Source organism: Microtus oregoni, unplaced genomic scaffold (assembly GCF_018167655.1).
Source record: "Microtus oregoni isolate MIOR12 unplaced genomic scaffold, Mior012 000068F_ref0000429, whole genome shotgun sequence".
NCBI lineage: Eukaryota > Metazoa > Chordata > Mammalia > Rodentia > Cricetidae > Microtus > Microtus oregoni.
The window spans coordinates 271,682-289,745 of record NW_024543975.1 but is presented as its reverse complement, the minus strand read 5'-3'; the positions used below and the strand labels follow the sequence as shown (position 1 = coordinate 289,745).

Sequence of the window (18,064 nt, the reverse complement as noted above, 5' to 3'; positions counted from 1 at the left end):
ACTGGCCAGCCAGCCTAGCCTAAGCAAGCCCCAGATTCCAGTCAGAGACCCTTTATGGGAAAAAAAGATGGACGGCTCCTGAGGAACCTCTGGTCTCCACACACGAGTGCACACACGTAACACACTCAACTAGTCTGCTTTATCAGAAGAAGGACCATCTAGCAGTGGTCGTGGTTAAAGTCAGCCTTCTCTGATGTTAGAATGGCCCGAGCAGCGACCACAAATGATGTCATGATATGAAGTCTTTCCCACAGCCTGGGTGTAAGTCCTGTAAGCCAGAAAGCAGTGACAAGCCCCACCCTGCCCACCACTCCTGGCAGGCTTTTCAGACTAGCATTTGGTTCTGATAGTGTTGCCTCCTCTTCTACACGAGAGGACCCTGAATCCCAGGGAGATCCACCCTGGGTCCTTCACAGTGCAGGGCAGCCACTGAGAGGAGAGCCCCAGGTCCTCTTACACCTATCTACGTCCATGTGATCAGGAATGGAAGGGAGGTACTCATGCAATCAGAAGTATGTCTCTGCCTTCCTTTCCCATTCTTTCTCCTTCTTACAGCTTGGGAAGTCATTATACAGTCAAGGGCACAACCTTAGGAAGGTGGAAGTTAGAGCCAGGTCCTGTGATATCTGGGCACATGACCTGAGACACCACTCAGACCTTCCTGGTGAGTGAGACTGGAATAGGCTAGCTCATCACACAAATATTAGGGTGGGCCCACTGAAAGGGAGGAGGAAAGGAGGAGTTGAAAAGGGTGCGGAGTGGTGGAAACCCTGTCTGGCACAGCAACATGAAGCAGTACAGAGGCTGGAGAAAGGGCTCAGCTGGTAAAATGTCTGCTATGCAAGCACGAGGGCCTGAGTTCAAGTCCCATCTAACAAGCCAGGTGCAGCTGCAGACGCAGCTACAACCCCAGTGCTGTGGGCAGAGGAGAGTGGAGGTTTGATACGGCTTGTTGGCTCTCGGTGACAAACTTCTGGCTCAGGGAGAAACGCTGCCTCAGAGAAATAAGATGGAGTGACAGAGGACACCTTGCACCGTGCACACCTGCATACAGGTACACAACCCACACACAGAAATTCATGCACACCCCCAAAAAAAAAACGATAATAAAACAGCATGGCCACTATAGAAAACAGAGCAGGTCTAACAATAACTAAAAATGATTGCCAGAGGGTCCAGCAATTACACTTCTGAGTATACTCTCTGTCCACAGCTGTTGAAACATGGATACAACCCAAGGCCCACTGAAGGTCTGATGGATAAACAAACTGTGGGCTGTACTGGCCCTACAAAGGAAGGATAGGCTGATGTGGTGTACAAGGTGATGAACTTTAAGGACATCGTGCTCAGGGAAATAAGCCAGGCACCAAAAGACAAATGTTGCCTGATTCCATTTATATGTGGTACTCACAGTAGTGAGAAACACACAGACAGAAAGTGGGATGGTTGCTAGGACCTGTGGGAGAGAAAGGGACGGGTTGTTTTGAAGGAACAGACTTTGAGTTTTACAAGATGAAAAGTTATGGAGGAGGATGGTGATAAAGCTTGCATACTATAGATGAGATGTGCACTTAAAAACAGTGAGGACGGAGGCTGGAGCGATGGCTCAGTGGTTAAAAGCACTGGCTTTTCTTCCAGAGGACTGAAGTTTAACTCTCAGCATGCACAGGCTCACAACCAAGCATGGCTCTAGTTCCAGGGCATCCAACGACCTCCTCTGTCCTCCACAGGTACCAGGCATACAGACAGTGTGTGCAACCAAAACCCCACACACATAAAAAAAAATGGAGATGGTGGTGATTGCTGAAGCTCCAGATTTATTGTTTTATGGTAAATTCCATGTTCTGTAGTTGGGAGCTTAGAGATGGCAGTCTGGGGTTTGTGCTCTGCTGGGAGAGGGGGTTCGCTCCTGGGCTACCTGATCTAACCAGCTAGATGGATGGGCCGGCTGCTTTTTGGTTCTTAAATCATGGTAAAGCATACCATTTTTATTTTCTATTAAATGTCATATTATGTATGTTTCTTCAAGTGAGGACTGGGGAGCCTCCCGGGAAAGACGGGGAGTGAGCGCAGCAGATCCCCAGCAGGCCTACACACCAGGAAACTTCTCCCCAGCTTCCCTAGCCCCAGATCTCCTAACTGAAGGAGGTACATCTGGTAGAGAATAGGCTCATTCCTACCTCACGCCACTCTGAACCCCAACACCATAACTCCTGTTAAATACTTTGGGCATCTGGTCAGAAGATGCCACCCATTTCGGCTGATGAGAAGGTAATAAGATTGAAAGCCCCAAGCCAGCATGGAGGGTGGTAAGAGATCTGAAAGGTGGGGTGAAGTGGAAGGGGGAACTGGGGGTTCATATGATCATAATAGGTTGTTTGTATGTATGCAATCATCAAGGAATTTAAAAGGAATACTCTAGTTCTTTAAAAAAAAAATGAAAGTTCCGAGGGACAGGCTTGTCATTTAATTCTCCCTTTTCTCCCTCCATCTCATCTCCAAAGCAGGGACTCTCCAGATCTCCAGAGCCCATTGATTAACACTCATAAGGCCCCCAAATCACACTCAGACAGTACTGCACTTTTATTTACAGAAAACACAAAGCATTTCAATTTTCATCTAGCAAACTGATCCACATTTTTTGTCTTTTTTTTTTTTTTGGCACAAAGAAATATCACAGAGAGACCCCAGGATCAAACAGAAACTTCTAAGATTCATCAGCCATTACTGATCCAGGGGTTGCCACAAGACTCAGACAGACAAGCTCATCACAAACCAGAGAGAAAGGAAGTAGTCCCAGTTCACCTCACAGTAAAACCTTGCTCACCACCAGGCAAAGGTGCGCAGGAGGGACAGGTGCCCCATGAGAGGGAGTAGGAATCTGGGGCAGGAAGCAGGGATGGGGGAGGGTTGATCACTTTTCCTAAACTGGGAGAGCTGGTCCCTTTGTATCCATCCCTTACAATGAGAAAACAGTTGCAGAAGGTGGAAGTTGTGTGCTGGGGAGCCTCTCCTTGTGTGCCTACGTGTGACTGTGTGAGTGGGTGCCTGTAAACACTGTCCCCATCCACAGAGGGATTCAACATCCTCTGTCCCAGTGAGTCCTCTCTGAGACATAGTGCAAATTTCAGGGTCAAAGAGGCAGGAGGGAGGGGAGTGGGCAGGGATGGGAAGGACACACAGACAGGATGGGAAAGGCAGGAAGAAAAGGAGTGGGCAGAGGTGGGAAGGACACACAGACTGGGAGAGGCTGGAGGGAGGAGGGTGAGCAGAGGTGGGAAGGACACACAGACAGAGTGGGAGAGGGAGGAGGGAGATAAGGCAACAGTTTTAAAAAACCGTCCATAGCAGGTCCACATCAGCAAAACCAGAGCCACCTGCCTCCCACCCCCACCACACTCGGGTCACAAGAATGGTCGGAAATCGCGCTCCTCCACTAGGCTGATGGCCGGGTTCTTCAGCTCCTCCTCCGAGTTGGCCATTTTGTAGCCCAGCTGGGCCAGCACCTGCTGGCAGGCATTCTGGGCGAAGGCCACAATGTCATAAGAGAGGCGGAAGCGCCACTTCTCAGCCGTGGCCGCAGAGTTGCGCACCGTGCCGTACTTGTGTTTGCCCAAAGTGGGGTCGCCCCGTGTATTGTTCTGGATCCAGCGCGCCACATGACCGTCCAGCGGTATACCCAGGAATTCGTAAATCTCCTCTGTCTTCTTCATGGGGTTTCTGGCCAGGTCCTCATAGCGCACTAGCATGTACTTGCCCTTGAGCCAGGAGGGCCGCATCAGGCCGGTGGACACGGAGCTGGAGAAATCCTCGCACACTGTGGTGAGCTGTGTCACATCCAGGTTGTAGGGTTTCCTTCCTGTGCCGTACCAAAGCCGCCAGAGTCGGTAGGTGTCCCGGAAGGTCTCACTCCGGGAAGCTAAGATGCCACGAGGGTCTCGTACCAGCTGGATGACCTTGAGGTTCAGCCTGGGGTCTTCCACCAAGGCTCGAAGGTCATTCACCTCAGGCACCCGTACAGTCTTGATGGCCACGTGGGGGCGCTCACGACAAGCTTCAGCTGCCAAGGTCAGGTTCAGCAGGCCACACTTGCGCACACAATCCCCCTCCTCCAAAACCTGATCAGGGGACCCTGGAGGGTCGCACACTGGACGGGAGCAAAGGACCCTGCTGGCTCCTCTGCGGAACACCCTGTCAGTGGTGTGGTTGATGGGTGGCGGTTTGATGTAATTCTCTAGAAAGTAGAGATCACAGTCATAAAGGCTCCTCAGCAGGTCCCGGCTGGCCCCAAGCATGACCCTACGATCTGCGGGGCTCTTGCCCTGGGTGAAGCGGGGAATGAGAGTGTTCTGGACGTGGTAGAGAGGCTCGAACAGGTAGAAGACATCCATGTGCTGGTTGAAGAGCTGGCCCACAAAGGATGAGCCACTGCGCGTGGTGGCCAGGATGAGGACGTGAGTCTTCCTGGAGAGGTTATAGGAGAAGGTGGGGCCCTCCTCACACAGCCGCTCTGCCAGCCCAGTCTCTGTCAGTCCAGGGCAAGTGTGGAAAGACTTGGCAGTGAACGTGCGGATGGCTGTGTACTGGATGGCAATGGAGGCCAGGGCAAGGAGGAGGACAGCCTTCCAGGAACATTGCATGGCTGGGCACCGTCATGGGGCTGCTGCTCCAAGGCACAGGGTCTGTGGACAGAGGACAGCCAAGGGTAAAGTGTCTCATATCATCAAGAGTCTGCATGGAATCCAGGAAAACACCCAGCCCTGCCCAGTGCTCACACATCCCTTAGGACCTACAAAGCCTACACTGGACGGTCATTTTCTTGGTGTCTCCTGGGAGCTTTTGAGAGCTAAACAGATAGATTCCCTGTGCCCCAAGAGCTAAGTAAACTGTGACTGCAGAAGCCTCCTAGAGTGAGCTCTGGTTTCCCTATGCCAACCCACTTACTGTGCCAAAGTCCAATTCCCACAACTCCGGCATTTAGGGGTTGCCTTATGCCACACCCTGCCCCTGCCTGTGGCTTCTGCCAGCATCTCCTGGATCACGAAGATCATCTTCTAATCACACAGGCTGATACCCAGCTTCCCAGACACTGCTCTTTCTACCCATCCTCTAGCTACCCTCCGAGGAAGGAGATACACCCACTTCCTCCCCCAAGACACAAGTCCTAGAGAGCAAGGACTTGTGCCCCACTAATTCTAAGTTGACAGCAGAAGCCAGCAGGGCCAGAAAGTGCCCACATTGGGCCACGGCCCTTCTCCCTTGCAAATGAGGGAGCCCAGCTACCTCCAAAGGGGGACTTCGAGGCACCTTTAGTGTTATAGTCAACTGGCCTGGAGCAGGGGCAGATCCCAGAGGCTGCTGGGATGTGTCTCTGTCCAGGACCCAAGGCTTGCTTCTGGCGGTGAGGCAGTGATGCTCGCTGCCCAGACAAGCTGCTCCTTCACCCTCTGGTCCACAAGAGAGAGGCTAGCAAGGGGCCATAGGAAGGTAGAAAGGGAAGTGCATGCCATGGGCTCACAACATGCCCCAAGCAATCTTGCAAGGTGGCCCAAGGGATGCTGACTCAGTCACCATGTCCCAAGAGATGCCAGGGCTGCCCCAGACCCAGGGTCAGGGACCTCAGCACTTACCGAAAAAGGACTGCTGCCCAGTGGAGACTCGGCTGCCAGTGTCTTAAATCCAACCTGTCCAGGAAGTGCAGTGATCTGCACCTCAGGCCTGTGGCCAGCAGCTGCAGGGACAGTGGGCAGGGTGTGCTTGGGCTCCATTCTCCCTCTCTTTACCCCACAGTCTGCTCCCAAGGCACAGTGACTTTGCCTGCTCCCTTGCATTGACTCAGGGCTCCAGCTGATCCAATACCATCCATGAGCCACAAAGCCCCAACTTTCAAGCTGCAACCTCTATTGCCCACCCCTCTCCCCACAACAAGCCATGATCCTTCTAGCTAGCATGCATGCCCAAGTGCCTGAGGTGGCAGGCCCAAAGGGGTTCTGTATTGGAAATGAACGGAACAACCCTGACCTTTCAGAATTCAACTGGTCCTGCGATGCAGGCGGGTCACCCAGGCCTTCGGGTGGAGAAGGTAGCTCCAAAGGGACAGCTGGGGAAAAGGGTCTTCTTTCAACCATGTGCAGCATGCACGACAGCTACCTGAAAACCAAAGGCACACTTTACCAAACCCCACTAAAACACCAAAGCCAGCACGGCTTTAGACGGCACCTACTAAGTGCTCACACAGCGCTAAGCCATTTACCCAAACGAGCAGATTCACTCTGTAAGCAGGTCTGGGCCCACTGCACAGGCGGCAGTACCTGCTGGGACCTATGGCTTTAACCCCCTTCTGGAAGCTGTATACTTTCTCCCCAAGACACAAGTCTTTCTCATGCTCGGGCACACCTGGCCTTCAAACTTGCACCCGATTCACTGTCCCAGCCCACCCATGAGCCAGCATGGGAGGGGCCAGAACCGAAGGGGAGGAGCTCTGAGACTCGGGATGCACGTTCTCTTTTGTCATTATGCCTGCTATTGGTTGGCTCGTGGCTGGCAGGTAGACTCCATCTCCCGAGCAAACAGAGTCACCATTTTGGATATTCTGTCATTCCTTACAAACTGCTCTGGTAGATCATGGGCCTACTCCCATTGCTCAGGTGGAGGATTCAAAGACCACTGTATGACTCACAACTGGGAACCAGCAGGGACCTGAGTCCCTCTTCAACAGTCTGGCCAGCACTCGAATCCCTTCACCTTTGGCTCAGTGTCCCAAGGAAAAAGGCAGAGCCTGCTTGCCTGGGGAGTAGCATGGGGCCTGGGGCACAATGGTAGAGGCTTGAGATCTGGGAATCCCATTTAAAATGTGAAACTCCACTACCACGTGTAGAAATCAGTACTGCATCACCACCGAGAGGCAGCTAATAGGGTATGAGGCACAGTCTGGATTCTTGGGAACCTCTCAGGATGATCAAAGTCATGGTCTGGACCACACTCAACATAGCCCCTGTGGCAGAGGACGCTGCCCCATGGAGGGAGGGCTGAGGAGAGTGGGAAGCCCTCTTTACTTTAATCTCAGGTCCCTGCCAGGTGCCCCAAGAGAAACCCAGCACTCTTCCAGCCAGGGAACACCAGCAACAACAGAGCCCCCTTTCTTCAGCTGTGACTCCACCAAACTCAGTCACGTTTCTTCACAGGCATCTACCAGTGATCTAGACCACTAGGCACTGACCGAAGACCACAGAAAGTCAGCACTCTTGAGGGCTCCCTGTCTTCCTGTGTGAGTGCTCCACCCCTGCCCCACCTCAAGGCTATGAGATCAGCACCCCACAACCCATTTAGCAGAAAAAGAAGTTGAGGCTCCTCGGGTTACAACAGCTTTTTCAAGTTCATGCCCCAAACTCATGTTCAAATCCATTTGTTGAATCTGCTCCAGTGCCACCTCCATTTCATCTCTGGTCTGCATCAAGACAGGGTTCTTTGGCCCTTAGGACCCCACCCTGCAATTGCAGCTCTAAAGAGAATACACACAGGTCTCTTCAGAGGATATCCATGCTTCTTGCCTAGGAGAAGAGGGACAGTCGGAGCTCTTTCCCCAGTTTCCCTTCCCACACCACTTGGAGAAACTCAAAGGCAGGTCTAAGAGTTGAGGTTGTTCTCAGAGACATGGTCCCCTAAGGTGAGGAGACTTCTCTCAAGGTACAGCACGGGCACTGTGGGCACAAGTTTGAGATCCAGCTGAGGACCATGTGCCCGCCTTCCAGGAGGGCAAAGGCAGAGCATGAGAACAGGAAGGAGGATGCTAGGACCCACTGAGCATGCCCTGCTCTCCTGCCAGCCTGGCACAGCCAAGCCCAGAGTTGGCCAAGGGTCCTTGGTATGCCAGAGGCATTTGTCCTGGAAACCAAGGCCCGGGGGCCAGGTCTGGTTGTTCCCAGGCAAGTCTTGGCTTCTGCAAGAGATTTCTCAATGCCCTACTCTTCCAAGACAGACTTGGGGGGCCATACCCCTTCCTGGGTTTCCAGTAGTTTCTGGTATGGCCTCCCTCGTTGATGGGTCAAACCTTGGGCACAAGAATCCAGAATCCCACCTTCTTGTGAGAAGCTAGTGCCCACCCAGGAGAAGGTTCCGACTGCAGCAGCACAGTCAGGAGTGGAGGAGGATGCTGCACAGAGAAGCTCTGATTTGCAGCTAAGAGCTTAAGCCAGCATCACACCAGCTGCCAATCAGAGGGCACACACATCGGCTGAGCACCAGCTGGGTCTGAATTCACTTCTGCAGTCTCTAAAGGTGGCCTAACCAGAGCCGTGGCTGTAACTGACATGAAATATTTATTCATACCCAGCATTATGACAAGACCTTGCCTTGCAATTGACAAGTGATCTCTGGCCCCAGCTCCATGGACCCCAGCAAAGCTCTCCTAATTTTTGCTTTGCTTTTTTGCCTTAGGGAAGCACCTCAGAAATAATTACCTGCACCCCTAGAGTCTGCTCTAATAGAGGCAGACCTCTGTAAGACTTTGCCCACCACTCCTTCCCAAACCACTTACCCTACCAGAATTTTCTGCTCTAGACTGCTGCGGTGTTATTTCTGCCTACTCTAGTGGCCAGAACTGGTAGTGCAGGCTCTTAGCGTTGTTGCGTTGGGAACAGAGGCTTAATGGGAGGGCCAAAGGTCCTGTGGTGGGTGGGAGGTGTGGTGTTGCAGACTGCAGGAAAGTGTGATGATGGCACCTCCACCCAAGTTCTGACTTCGATCCACAAAGAGGCAAGCAGCAATAGGCAGTCTGGCTCTCTACTCCTGACCTTCCCCACTGCCCGCCCCACAGTGCCCAGGCTGGAGAAGCAGTGTTGTACACAACGCCACTAGCAGGAATGCCCTGCATCTTCTGCCTGTCACTAGGTTAGTGACACTGGTTCACACCTATTTGTACCTAGAGTTTTCTTCAGATCTCTTTCTTCAGATCTTCTCCTCTCTACCTTAAGGACGCACCCCATATTTAGGGCCAGCTGAGCCACGTTCACATGGGACAGAGGGAAAACCCCGTGGACAGTGGGAAAACTCAAGTCACTCTCCAGGAGAGAGCAGCATTCAGTGCCTGCCCTCCCCACCAATCACCAGCTCAGTCTCACTCCCCATTCCATCCCATTCTCCTCCCAGGAGGGAGCTAAGAGGCTGTGGAGGGGTGGGCACTGCTTACAGGGAGCTTTGAGTTTATTATGTTTGGGAATAGTCCTGTGGAGTGACCTCATCCCCGGGGAGGAGCTGGAGAGGTGTCTGAAGACAAGGTTGGCCACTGAAACAACTCCCTGACCCGTCTTAGTGCTCCCTTCTTTGCCCTGGTGACACCGCCAATCAGCCTTCTCCTCTAAAGCCTTCAACACGCCTGGTCAAGGCTCCATTGCCTTACAGTCAAGCACTAACACTGAGCAGGTAGACCTGAGGGACAATGGTTGGCTGGAGGTTGCTGAGGTCACACAGGACCTGCAATAAGCAGGGCTTTAGAGAGACCGAAGCCTGCAGGGAGTGGTTGAGGACAAGTGACTTCTTTCCCCAAAATGTTTTTCTGAAAGCCCAGTGAGCAGGGTGCAGAGAGCAAGAGAAATGAGCCTGAGCATCGGCCACCTGAACAAAACCACGGCACAGGGACTCCTGGGCTCCGAGGGCAGGGCACTTGGACAGGGAGGAGCTTAGCTGGAAGGTAACTTCAGGAAACTGCACGTCTAAACCCACTGTCAGCTCTGATCCACCATAGACGTTTGTTTGGTTAAGGTTTAAAAGGAAAACAGCCAGGGGATTTCTTTTCTACCAAGGAAAATGAGGTGATGAAAACGGGGCAAAGAGAAAAGAAGATCCGGGAAGCATGAAAGATGGCGCCAGCTCCGCTCCAAACACCAAGTAACTTGTGGGTTTATGGGGTAGAGCTTCCTGGCAGCCAATGGGAAAAGGAAAATAACTCAGCTACACGCTTTACAGGATCCATAAGATAAAACACATGATTGTAAGATATCTGGTGAATAGAGGCTGGGATCATGAGATCTCCCAAGAGGTCTCCAAAGTCACATACCACCAAAATCCCAACAAAACCCAAGGACAAGTTCCCGAGGGCTGTGTGCTGGAGCATCCTTCAGAATTAGCAGTATGGCGGACACAGAGAGACGTTGCAGGTGTTCCAGTCCGTGGAACAATGGAAACAAAGTGCTCCTCTTTGCTGCCACGTCTGTCTCCACTTTAACCTCAGTAAGGTCTGCAGGTCTTTACTGCGGGATCTGCATGACAGGTGTTCTGGGCCCACCCTCTGGAGTCCTTCAGCAGAACCAGACACTCTTTTGAGCATCCTCAGCAAGAACAGGTCTTACTGTCAGGGTTCTCAAGGTCGACCAGCTGTACAGAGGGTTACTTGTCCTTTTTCATTTGCCATAGGCACACTGCCATCTCCAGGCAAGTCATTCCCGTATCCATGAGTGCAGGTACTGAGGACATAGGACACGCCTGACCGTCTCAAGCGTCTTCATAAAGTTGTCATCAGCCCTGAAGGAAAGACCTGCATGGGGAGGTTGGGTGGGAACCTCCTTCCAGCTGTTTGGCGGCTCAGAACCTTTGAACCAAATGCTCAACCCCTGCTGCCCTCTGTTGCTCTGAGGTGTGAAATGAGAGAAACAGAGCAATCACAGATGGAAGCAGGAAGTAGAGGATAGGAACAGCTCAACATAGTGGGGTATAGACAAGACTCATGAAGGGGTGTCCTCTGGTGTGAGTTCAGGGACTAGCCTGGACCACCACACTCCTGGCTTGGAAATGCCCGCCCATGGGGCTAGTCCCACCTGCAGGGACCTCAGCTTTAGGGGAAGGAAGTTGCTTCTGTCCTGTGTCTGGTGGCCTGGGAGCAAAGTCCTCCCTGACATGGGGTGAGTGACTGCCCTCCTGTGCTGACACAAGGGCCTAGTATACAGGAACCCGAGAAGAGAGATGAGTCAGAAAGCTGGTCACTGCCTCAGCCAGGCCAGCCTGTGAGAGGCGGAACTACTGCCCCAGCACCAGACGGAAAGGCCCGGTTTCCTGTCCCCCTTAGCACAGCCACGCCGGTTGGAATAGTACTAAGGCCCCACCCACTGGATTCTGGTTTGGTTTGGGCTTCAGTCATCCTCCCAACTTCAAGGATGAGGAAACAGCAGCAGAAGCTGGGCAACACAGCTGCTGCCCTGTCTGCAGCTGACAGAGTGACCTCCTGTTTCTGCATCCTTGGACCCCTGTCTCTGGACGCCTGCATGAGGCCCGCCTGCCCCGTGTGCACAAGAGCTGGAGACAGAGAGTGAGAGAGGACAGGGCATCAAGGTTCACCTAAACCCTGAGGCTTAGGAGGGATCGAGATGACCATGGACCTGGGTCCCACACAGGGTTGATCCCACAGAAATAGCTAGTTGTCAGCAAGGCCGGGATGCCCATTCAACTGCAATGGCCCAAGCCCTGATTGCAACCACAGAGTTTAGGCCCCAGGACACATAAGAACACCAGTCAGCACCAGGACACAAGGAGCAGATGCAGGGAGTGCCAGAACCAAGGGGGCCACCCCAGATAAGCTCCTGACAATCATGACCTCACCATCCTGCTGGTGTTTCCTGCTGGGGACAGGGGCTACCTGTTGCTCTTCCTGAGGGCTCCCTGCCATATGAATGGATCTAGCTATTTCACCCTTCCATGCTGAATGACAAGAACAAAAATGATCACAACTGGATGTGGCTGTTACTGTCCGCACCCCACCTCAGGACCCCGGGGGAGCGATAACTTAGAAGCTACGACCAAGGAATGTCACAATCCTCTGCAGCCAAAAAACATCAGAGCAGAAAACACCAGGTCTGAAATTGCTTGAACTGGATAAAGGTCTTAGGCTCAAGGCCCAGAGAGGCAGCCTTTCTCTCTTCTCCTAGACTGTGCCACCCAATCTGGTACCAAGCACATCACATGCCTGTGTGTCCTTCATCACTTCTCTCAAGTAACAAGCAGAATGATAATCTCCGACTGCTACAAAGACCTCTAGAATAAAGGGTAATGTAGGTATTCCCCAAAGTTCAGAATTCATGGTGTGGCTGCCACGCATTACCCCAAGGGACCTCCTGCAAGCGGAGGGTGAAGACACGGCTGTGTCTACTTCACATGTAAGACTCAGAAAGGTTAGATAATGGACCAGAGATGTCTCATCAAGTAAAGGTGACTGCCACCGAGCCTGCTGGTCAGAGTTTGATCCCCAGGACCCATGTAGTAAAAGGAGAACCGCTTACAAATTCTCCTCAGACCTCCTTACAGACGTTGTGGCATGCACACATCTACATACATACACCCACAAGATAACTAAGAATACGTAATTCCCTTTTTAAAGAAAGCACATTTAGATGGCTGGATCACAAAAGTCAGATGTGGCAGTGGAGTGTGGAAGGGTCCCTAGTCTCTGAACTTGCCTATAAGCTTTCCACAGTCCATGCTGGAGAGTGAAAGCCAGACCCACAACCTCAGGCAGCCTGACCCTTTCTGAGCCTGGCACATAGAAGGGGAAGGGCACACCCAATTCACAGGACTCAAACAAATCGAGTACAGTGCGTCCTCAGCACAGGGATGGGTCCGCAGCCATCACTGAATTAGTGCCATCTTCAGAATGTCAGCAACACACAGCCTTCTGTCATTTTCTCTAGCCTGCACAAGCCTTGAAGGGTAGCTCCAGGAATCCCCTCCGTCAGTGTCGAGTTTGGGGCACCTTCCTACTCAAAAGTCCCAAGAGACTCTCTGGCATCCCAGAGACTCCAGAGAAGAGTGGGGGCCTTGCCTTCCTCCGCATCCCTGGGTCCCCAGCTTACAGCCCTTCCAGCTCCAATCACGGAACAAACACAAAGCGAGGATCTCTAAACATTTAGAAATCGCGGGAACCCTGTGCCCCCACATAGCACCATGGGGATTTATAAAGAACAAATCATGCCTGACAAACTTGATAGCTTTCCTGATAGAATTACAAGACTGGTGGATGAAGGGAACGAGGGCAGGGTAATATATCTTGATTTTTAGCAAAGCATTTGATACAGCGCCTCGAGTAATCTTACAAAATTAATTCAAACAGACTTGGCCCTCAGCTCTTGTCATGGAGCCTAAAGGCAGGAGGGGGCATGTCCCAAGAGTCCTGAGTAGAAGAGGCAAGGCCAGGGACAAGTCCTAGAAGGCAAAGAGTCTGGGAGTGGGGGCAGGGCTGCCCGGCCAGTGCCAGGCCACATCTTATCTAACATCTTCATTAATGGTCCTGAGAGAGGGAGCAAACAGTCAGTTAATGAAATTTGCAGAGGATATTAAATTGTAAGGTGTTGTGAACACCAATGAGGACAGCAAAGTGGTCCAGAGAGACCCAAGGCAAGACTCAGATCGCTGGCAGAGACGGGGTGGGGGTGGGGGCAGAAGGCAGTTGCCAAGCTTCTTGGAGAGCTAAAGGGAATGAGGAGAACAGTCCTTCAGGCTGCTGTGCAGCTGAGAGAGGTCATAGTTAGCTTGGGTTCTGGCCTGACCGAGCAGGCAAACCCCAGGAATCTTATTTTTGGCATCTGTAAAATAGAAGAGCCAGCAGCTAACTCCGTTGCAGCTGAGATAGCTGGTAGGAGTGGGCGCAGGGAGTTCAGGGAGCTGGGGACAGATTTCCACCTTATATGAGAGGGCTCTTCAAGCCATGGGTGTGCTACAATGAGAAAGGGTCTGGGGAGGAGATTCTGCTTGTGTGTCACTGGCGGCCTGAATTTTCCTAGGCCATGCTCCCCAATACTGTGGTGCTGGAACTGTTAGAATAAACCTCTCCCAGCCCTACCAGCTCCAACCTAAGGACTGTGCTCCTAAGTCCTGATTGTCATAACCACATGGCCCAGCTGCTCCAGGATCGGGGGATGGGGACTGAGCCCTTCTCTCTGCCATAAGGTCCCTTTCTACCTATACCTCCTTTGTCTTAGCCCCAAGGGGCTCAGCAAGCAACCCTTCCCTAGGATGTGAAGCAAAGCCATCTAGCCTTGGAGGGTTTCTTCTCACAGGTTTCTGGCTAGGTAGAGTCTCAAAAAGAGCCAGGCTATAGAGTACCAGGCTGAAAAAAGCCTAAATAAATCTCTATGAGAATAAATGAGCGGCTGACCCCCAGACCCCAGTGGGGGTGCCAGGATCTTCTCAAGCAGGCCATCCCAGACAGGTGTCAGAGCACTGACCGGCACACAGGGGAGGGAGCCAGGTGAATCCCTTCGCATTAGATAAGTAGTCAAGCCACTCTCCCCACACACTGGGGTGCTGCTGTGTGTTCCCCATTAAGGAACCTGACCTTCAGGAGCCTATTAGGCCCTAGGTTTGCAGAGAAAGGAACTGAGGCACTGAGTAGTCACCAGAAGCTTGGAAGCTGAACCAGGAGATCGTGGAGGTGGTCCCCAAGGGAGAATCCTATCGGGTGGAGAGTGGTAGCCTGTCCTCTGGAGGGGGGGGGGGACCTTGTTTACCCATCTCTCTTCCCAGCAAAGAGAGTTGGTCCAGCTGCACCACACTTGTGGAGCCTGATTTTACTATATGTTTCCCTTCCTTCCCCCAATGCCTCGCTACACCGAGTCCTCTGAACAAGTCTGTTTCCATGGAAACCATACAGTGACTCAGGGCTTCGGGACCTTCTCAGAACCAGATTATGACTGTCAGATGCTCCCTTCTCACCACACTTTCAGCCTCCCAATGTGCAAGTATGGGGCACAGCAGATGGGCAAGAGGAACCTGGGGGCACAAGCCAGACCTCACTGAGAACCTGACGCCCAAGGCAACTGCACACTCAGTGGAACAAAGACAGATTCCTCCTCCAGGGCAGCCTAGCTTACTCCTATACTAGCACCCTCAACCTAGCTCCTCTGGAGCCAGGGCCCTTGGGAGATGGCACAGAGATCTACATCCTCCTCTGAGCAGAATTGACATGGGGGCCGGGGTAGAGAGAAGCAGGGTAATGTAGGGTGCTCAAATGCAAAGGGTCCAAAGCTCCACAGATGCTCAGCAAAGAGGATGTGGAGTCTGGGTGGGGGAGGAGAGGGGTCTGCAGGGTGCTGGGGAAGGGGAAGGGGTGTGACCTCGAAGCCCCGGCAGTCCTGGGTGGACATCAGCAGTGGCCTCTCACTTGCACAGCCCACAGACTGTGGTCTAAGCTGGTCTTGAGCCACTCACCCACCAAGACCTGGGAGGACAACAGCAAGCAATGAAAGTTTAAGGGGCCAGGCTCCTTGCAGGGGTCCAAGACCCAAGGGCATATCCACCCCCTCCTTTCTTCTGCAGTTCCCTAAAGCCCCAAGAGGGCAGGGAATAGAATAGATTGGAAGCTTGATCTCTCCCTGGTGAATCCAGCATGTGAGTCATGACGGCAGAAGCACTTTGAAAAAGAAACAGGGTCATCATGATGCCTAGAAGTGCGGTGGTTACTGGAGACTGGAGCCTGGGAACAGCCTGCCAGCTTAGGTGTCTTTGTGAGACAGCCCAGCCCCACCTCCCACCTAAGGGACTGAAGAACCAGGGAAAACAATCTCGCTCCCTGGTCTATGAGCTCCCTGTCTATTTGCCTCTTACACCTACTGGTATCTTTGGCTTTCCAAAGCGGCTCCCTGCCCAGCCAGGATACCTGCCTCCTGCCACCATCCTCAGTTCCTACTGTTCCTAAGTTCCACAAGATTTTGGGCTGAATTTCTGCCCCTGAGAGGACATGCACCTTCCCTGTCCAGCCTTAACCTCTCAGCCATCAGCTATAACATCCCCGGCACCTGGAGGCCTGGATCCCCTGGTGCCCAGGAGCCTCTTGTTTAAACAGTTGTTAAGTCCATCAGGAAGCCAGAACTAAGATTGTAATCCGGAAAGGGGGCAGGCCTGGAGTAGGGGGAGGTAACATAGCAAGGCCCTGAAATCAGGCCAAGGTGCCCCCCTAGCAGAACCATGAGATCTTACCTTCCTCAGATAGCTTAGCCTTTTAACCCATGGGTCCCAGATAGGGCCACAGTTGAATGTTACTGTAAAGTCAAACACTGTGTCCCTCCTCTCTGGAGCCTGAGAGGAACTGACCAACACACACACACACACACACACACACACACACACTCCCGGTTCTACTCAGAGAGGAGCTAGGGCTATTTATGCGGCGGCGGGGTGGGGGGGGGTGATCTGCACCATCAGGCAAACCTAGTCTCCTAAAGGCCCATCCCATCACAGCACAGTGAGAGCGGATGCAATGCAAGACCTAGGCTAGAAGCAAGAAGCCTCAGGGTGTAAACCTGGTTTGGAAAGTTAGAGGAGGCACCCGAACCTCAGGGTTTCTGGCAGCCTTGGCAGCCCTGAGTCGGGCTGTGAGATGGTGAACCCGGAGCAGACGCCCGAGTGCGTTCGGCAAGAGAAAGGAAGACCCGGGCTTAGCCCAAGTTTGCTGCCCTCGCCAGATGGGGGCAAGGAGGGGCTGGGGCGATCGCTGCGCTCCGGGGCTACCAGTCCAGCCATGCTCTCCCAGCATCTATCACTCTATGGCCCCACACCACCGCCTCCGCGCACTGCCCAGAGACACTGGCCCTGAGCTAGGGGCGTCTCCCGCCGCGCCCGCGCCCCTCCCGGCTGCTGCGGCGCAGTCCACCCCTGCCTACCCCGGGGACCGCAGGACCCGGCCATACCTGGTGGCGGGCACGCTGGGAGCCCCTGCAGCACCCAGCGCCGGCTCCATCCTTGTCTAGAGTCAGGCTCATTGAGAGCCCGCGGGTGGCGGTGGCGGTGGCGGAGGCATCCTCCTCCTCCCGCGCCCTGCTCCTCGGCCCCCCTCCTCTGGAGCCTCTTCCTCCGCCTCCGCGCGTCCCCTCACGGGCCCCTCTCCATGCCTCGGAGGGGCTCTAGCCTGGGATGACTGGTGCAGCACAGTGTCTTCTCCCGGGAGGAGAAAGAGAGCGATCTCTGGCCAGAGGGGCGCAGGATCAGGGACCCGGACCCTGAGCACTGCAGCCCCAGGCTCCGGAGGATAGTAGCAGCCCTGAGGCCGGAGCCTGGCAAAGCACCCTCTCGCGTCCCCAGCCTAAAGCGGGAGCCTCTGCTTCAACCCGGAGCTAGCGGGCGGCAGGCGCTGCGGTCCCGGCTCCACCCCCAGCTCCGCCCGCCCCCTCTTCACCCGACCCCGTCAGCGCGCGCCCTCCCGCCCCCAGCGCAGCCTAGGCCTCCAGCGCTGGGACACCCCCTCTAGCAGGACTCCAAGGCCAACCCACCGGCGGGCCGGGCAGCCACGCCCACCCCGAGTTGAGGATGTCAAGCGGAGGAGCACCGGTACCTCTTGGCCTGCCCTCTCTCCCGCGCCCCCACGAGGGAAGGCACATGCTCTATTTTTGCGGCCAAAACCTCTGTATCTCCAAATCTGTCTACAGCCACATCCTGACCCTGTGTCCCAATCACTATCCTTTCTTCCACCAGTGCAATCAGAGCAGACTCTAGAACCCAAAACTGGAGTCCATATTCCACCACACACCCCTGCCCACCTTGGTGGTGCTTCTGCCACTCCCAAGTAGAGAAATGTTTCACTTGCCCCAGCGCCTGTCTTCCCTTCCCAGCCGGGCTCCCGAGGAACTGGAGGTTTTGTGGGACACTAGAGTTCCTTAGCTGGAGGAAGCCTTCCACCTTGCTTAGTCCCTTCCTACGAGGCTACATCTGGCTGGCCTCCTTGGTGGAATCAGACCACAAGCTGTCCTTGTGGAACCAGGGCAGTAACAGAATTCTGCCATCACCGTGGTCCTTCATTCTCCACACAAATATCGACTGAGCATCTCCTGCTTGTCATAAGCACCAAGCACTAGCTGGTGACAAGACAAACAGACCCCTGAACTCTCAGCGTGGCCGAGGAAGGGAGATCCACTTCTGCTCATGCACCACCAAAGTTTCCCCACATACACAACCCAGGCTCCACCTTGGCCTGTTTTTCCCCCGCTGAAGATGGGCAGTTTGGAGGGCTCTGGCCAGGAGATTGTCCCAAGGCAATGGCAGAGCTGTGAACTTCCGTCTCCACCATGGCTGACTTCTCCTGGAATCTCTC

At 53.7% G+C, this 18,064-nt stretch overlaps 1 protein-coding gene across 4 annotated transcripts; it reads right to left on the bottom strand.

Moving 5' to 3' along the window:
• Positions 1-2,559: 2,559 nt before the first annotated feature.
• Positions 2,560-17,162, bottom strand: Chst1 (carbohydrate sulfotransferase 1). Of its 4 annotated transcripts, none has more exons than XM_041641312.1 (4): positions 16,668-17,162; positions 6,022-6,150; positions 5,631-5,731; positions 2,560-4,682 (listed from the first exon to the last, which is right to left on the bottom strand). In XM_041641312.1, exon 4 carries the CDS (start codon positions 4,638-4,640, stop codon positions 3,405-3,407), a length of 1,236 nt encoding a protein of 411 aa, XP_041497246.1. In that variant the 5' UTR covers positions 4,641-4,682; positions 5,631-5,731; positions 6,022-6,150; positions 16,668-17,162; the 3' UTR covers positions 2,560-3,404. The 4 variants fall into 4 exon arrangements, with proteins under 4 accessions (XP_041497246.1, XP_041497248.1, XP_041497247.1 ...); XM_041641314.1 differs by having other exon boundaries at positions 5,631-5,684; XM_041641313.1 differs by lacking the exon at positions 5,631-5,731.
• Positions 17,163-18,064: the final 902 nt, after the last annotated feature.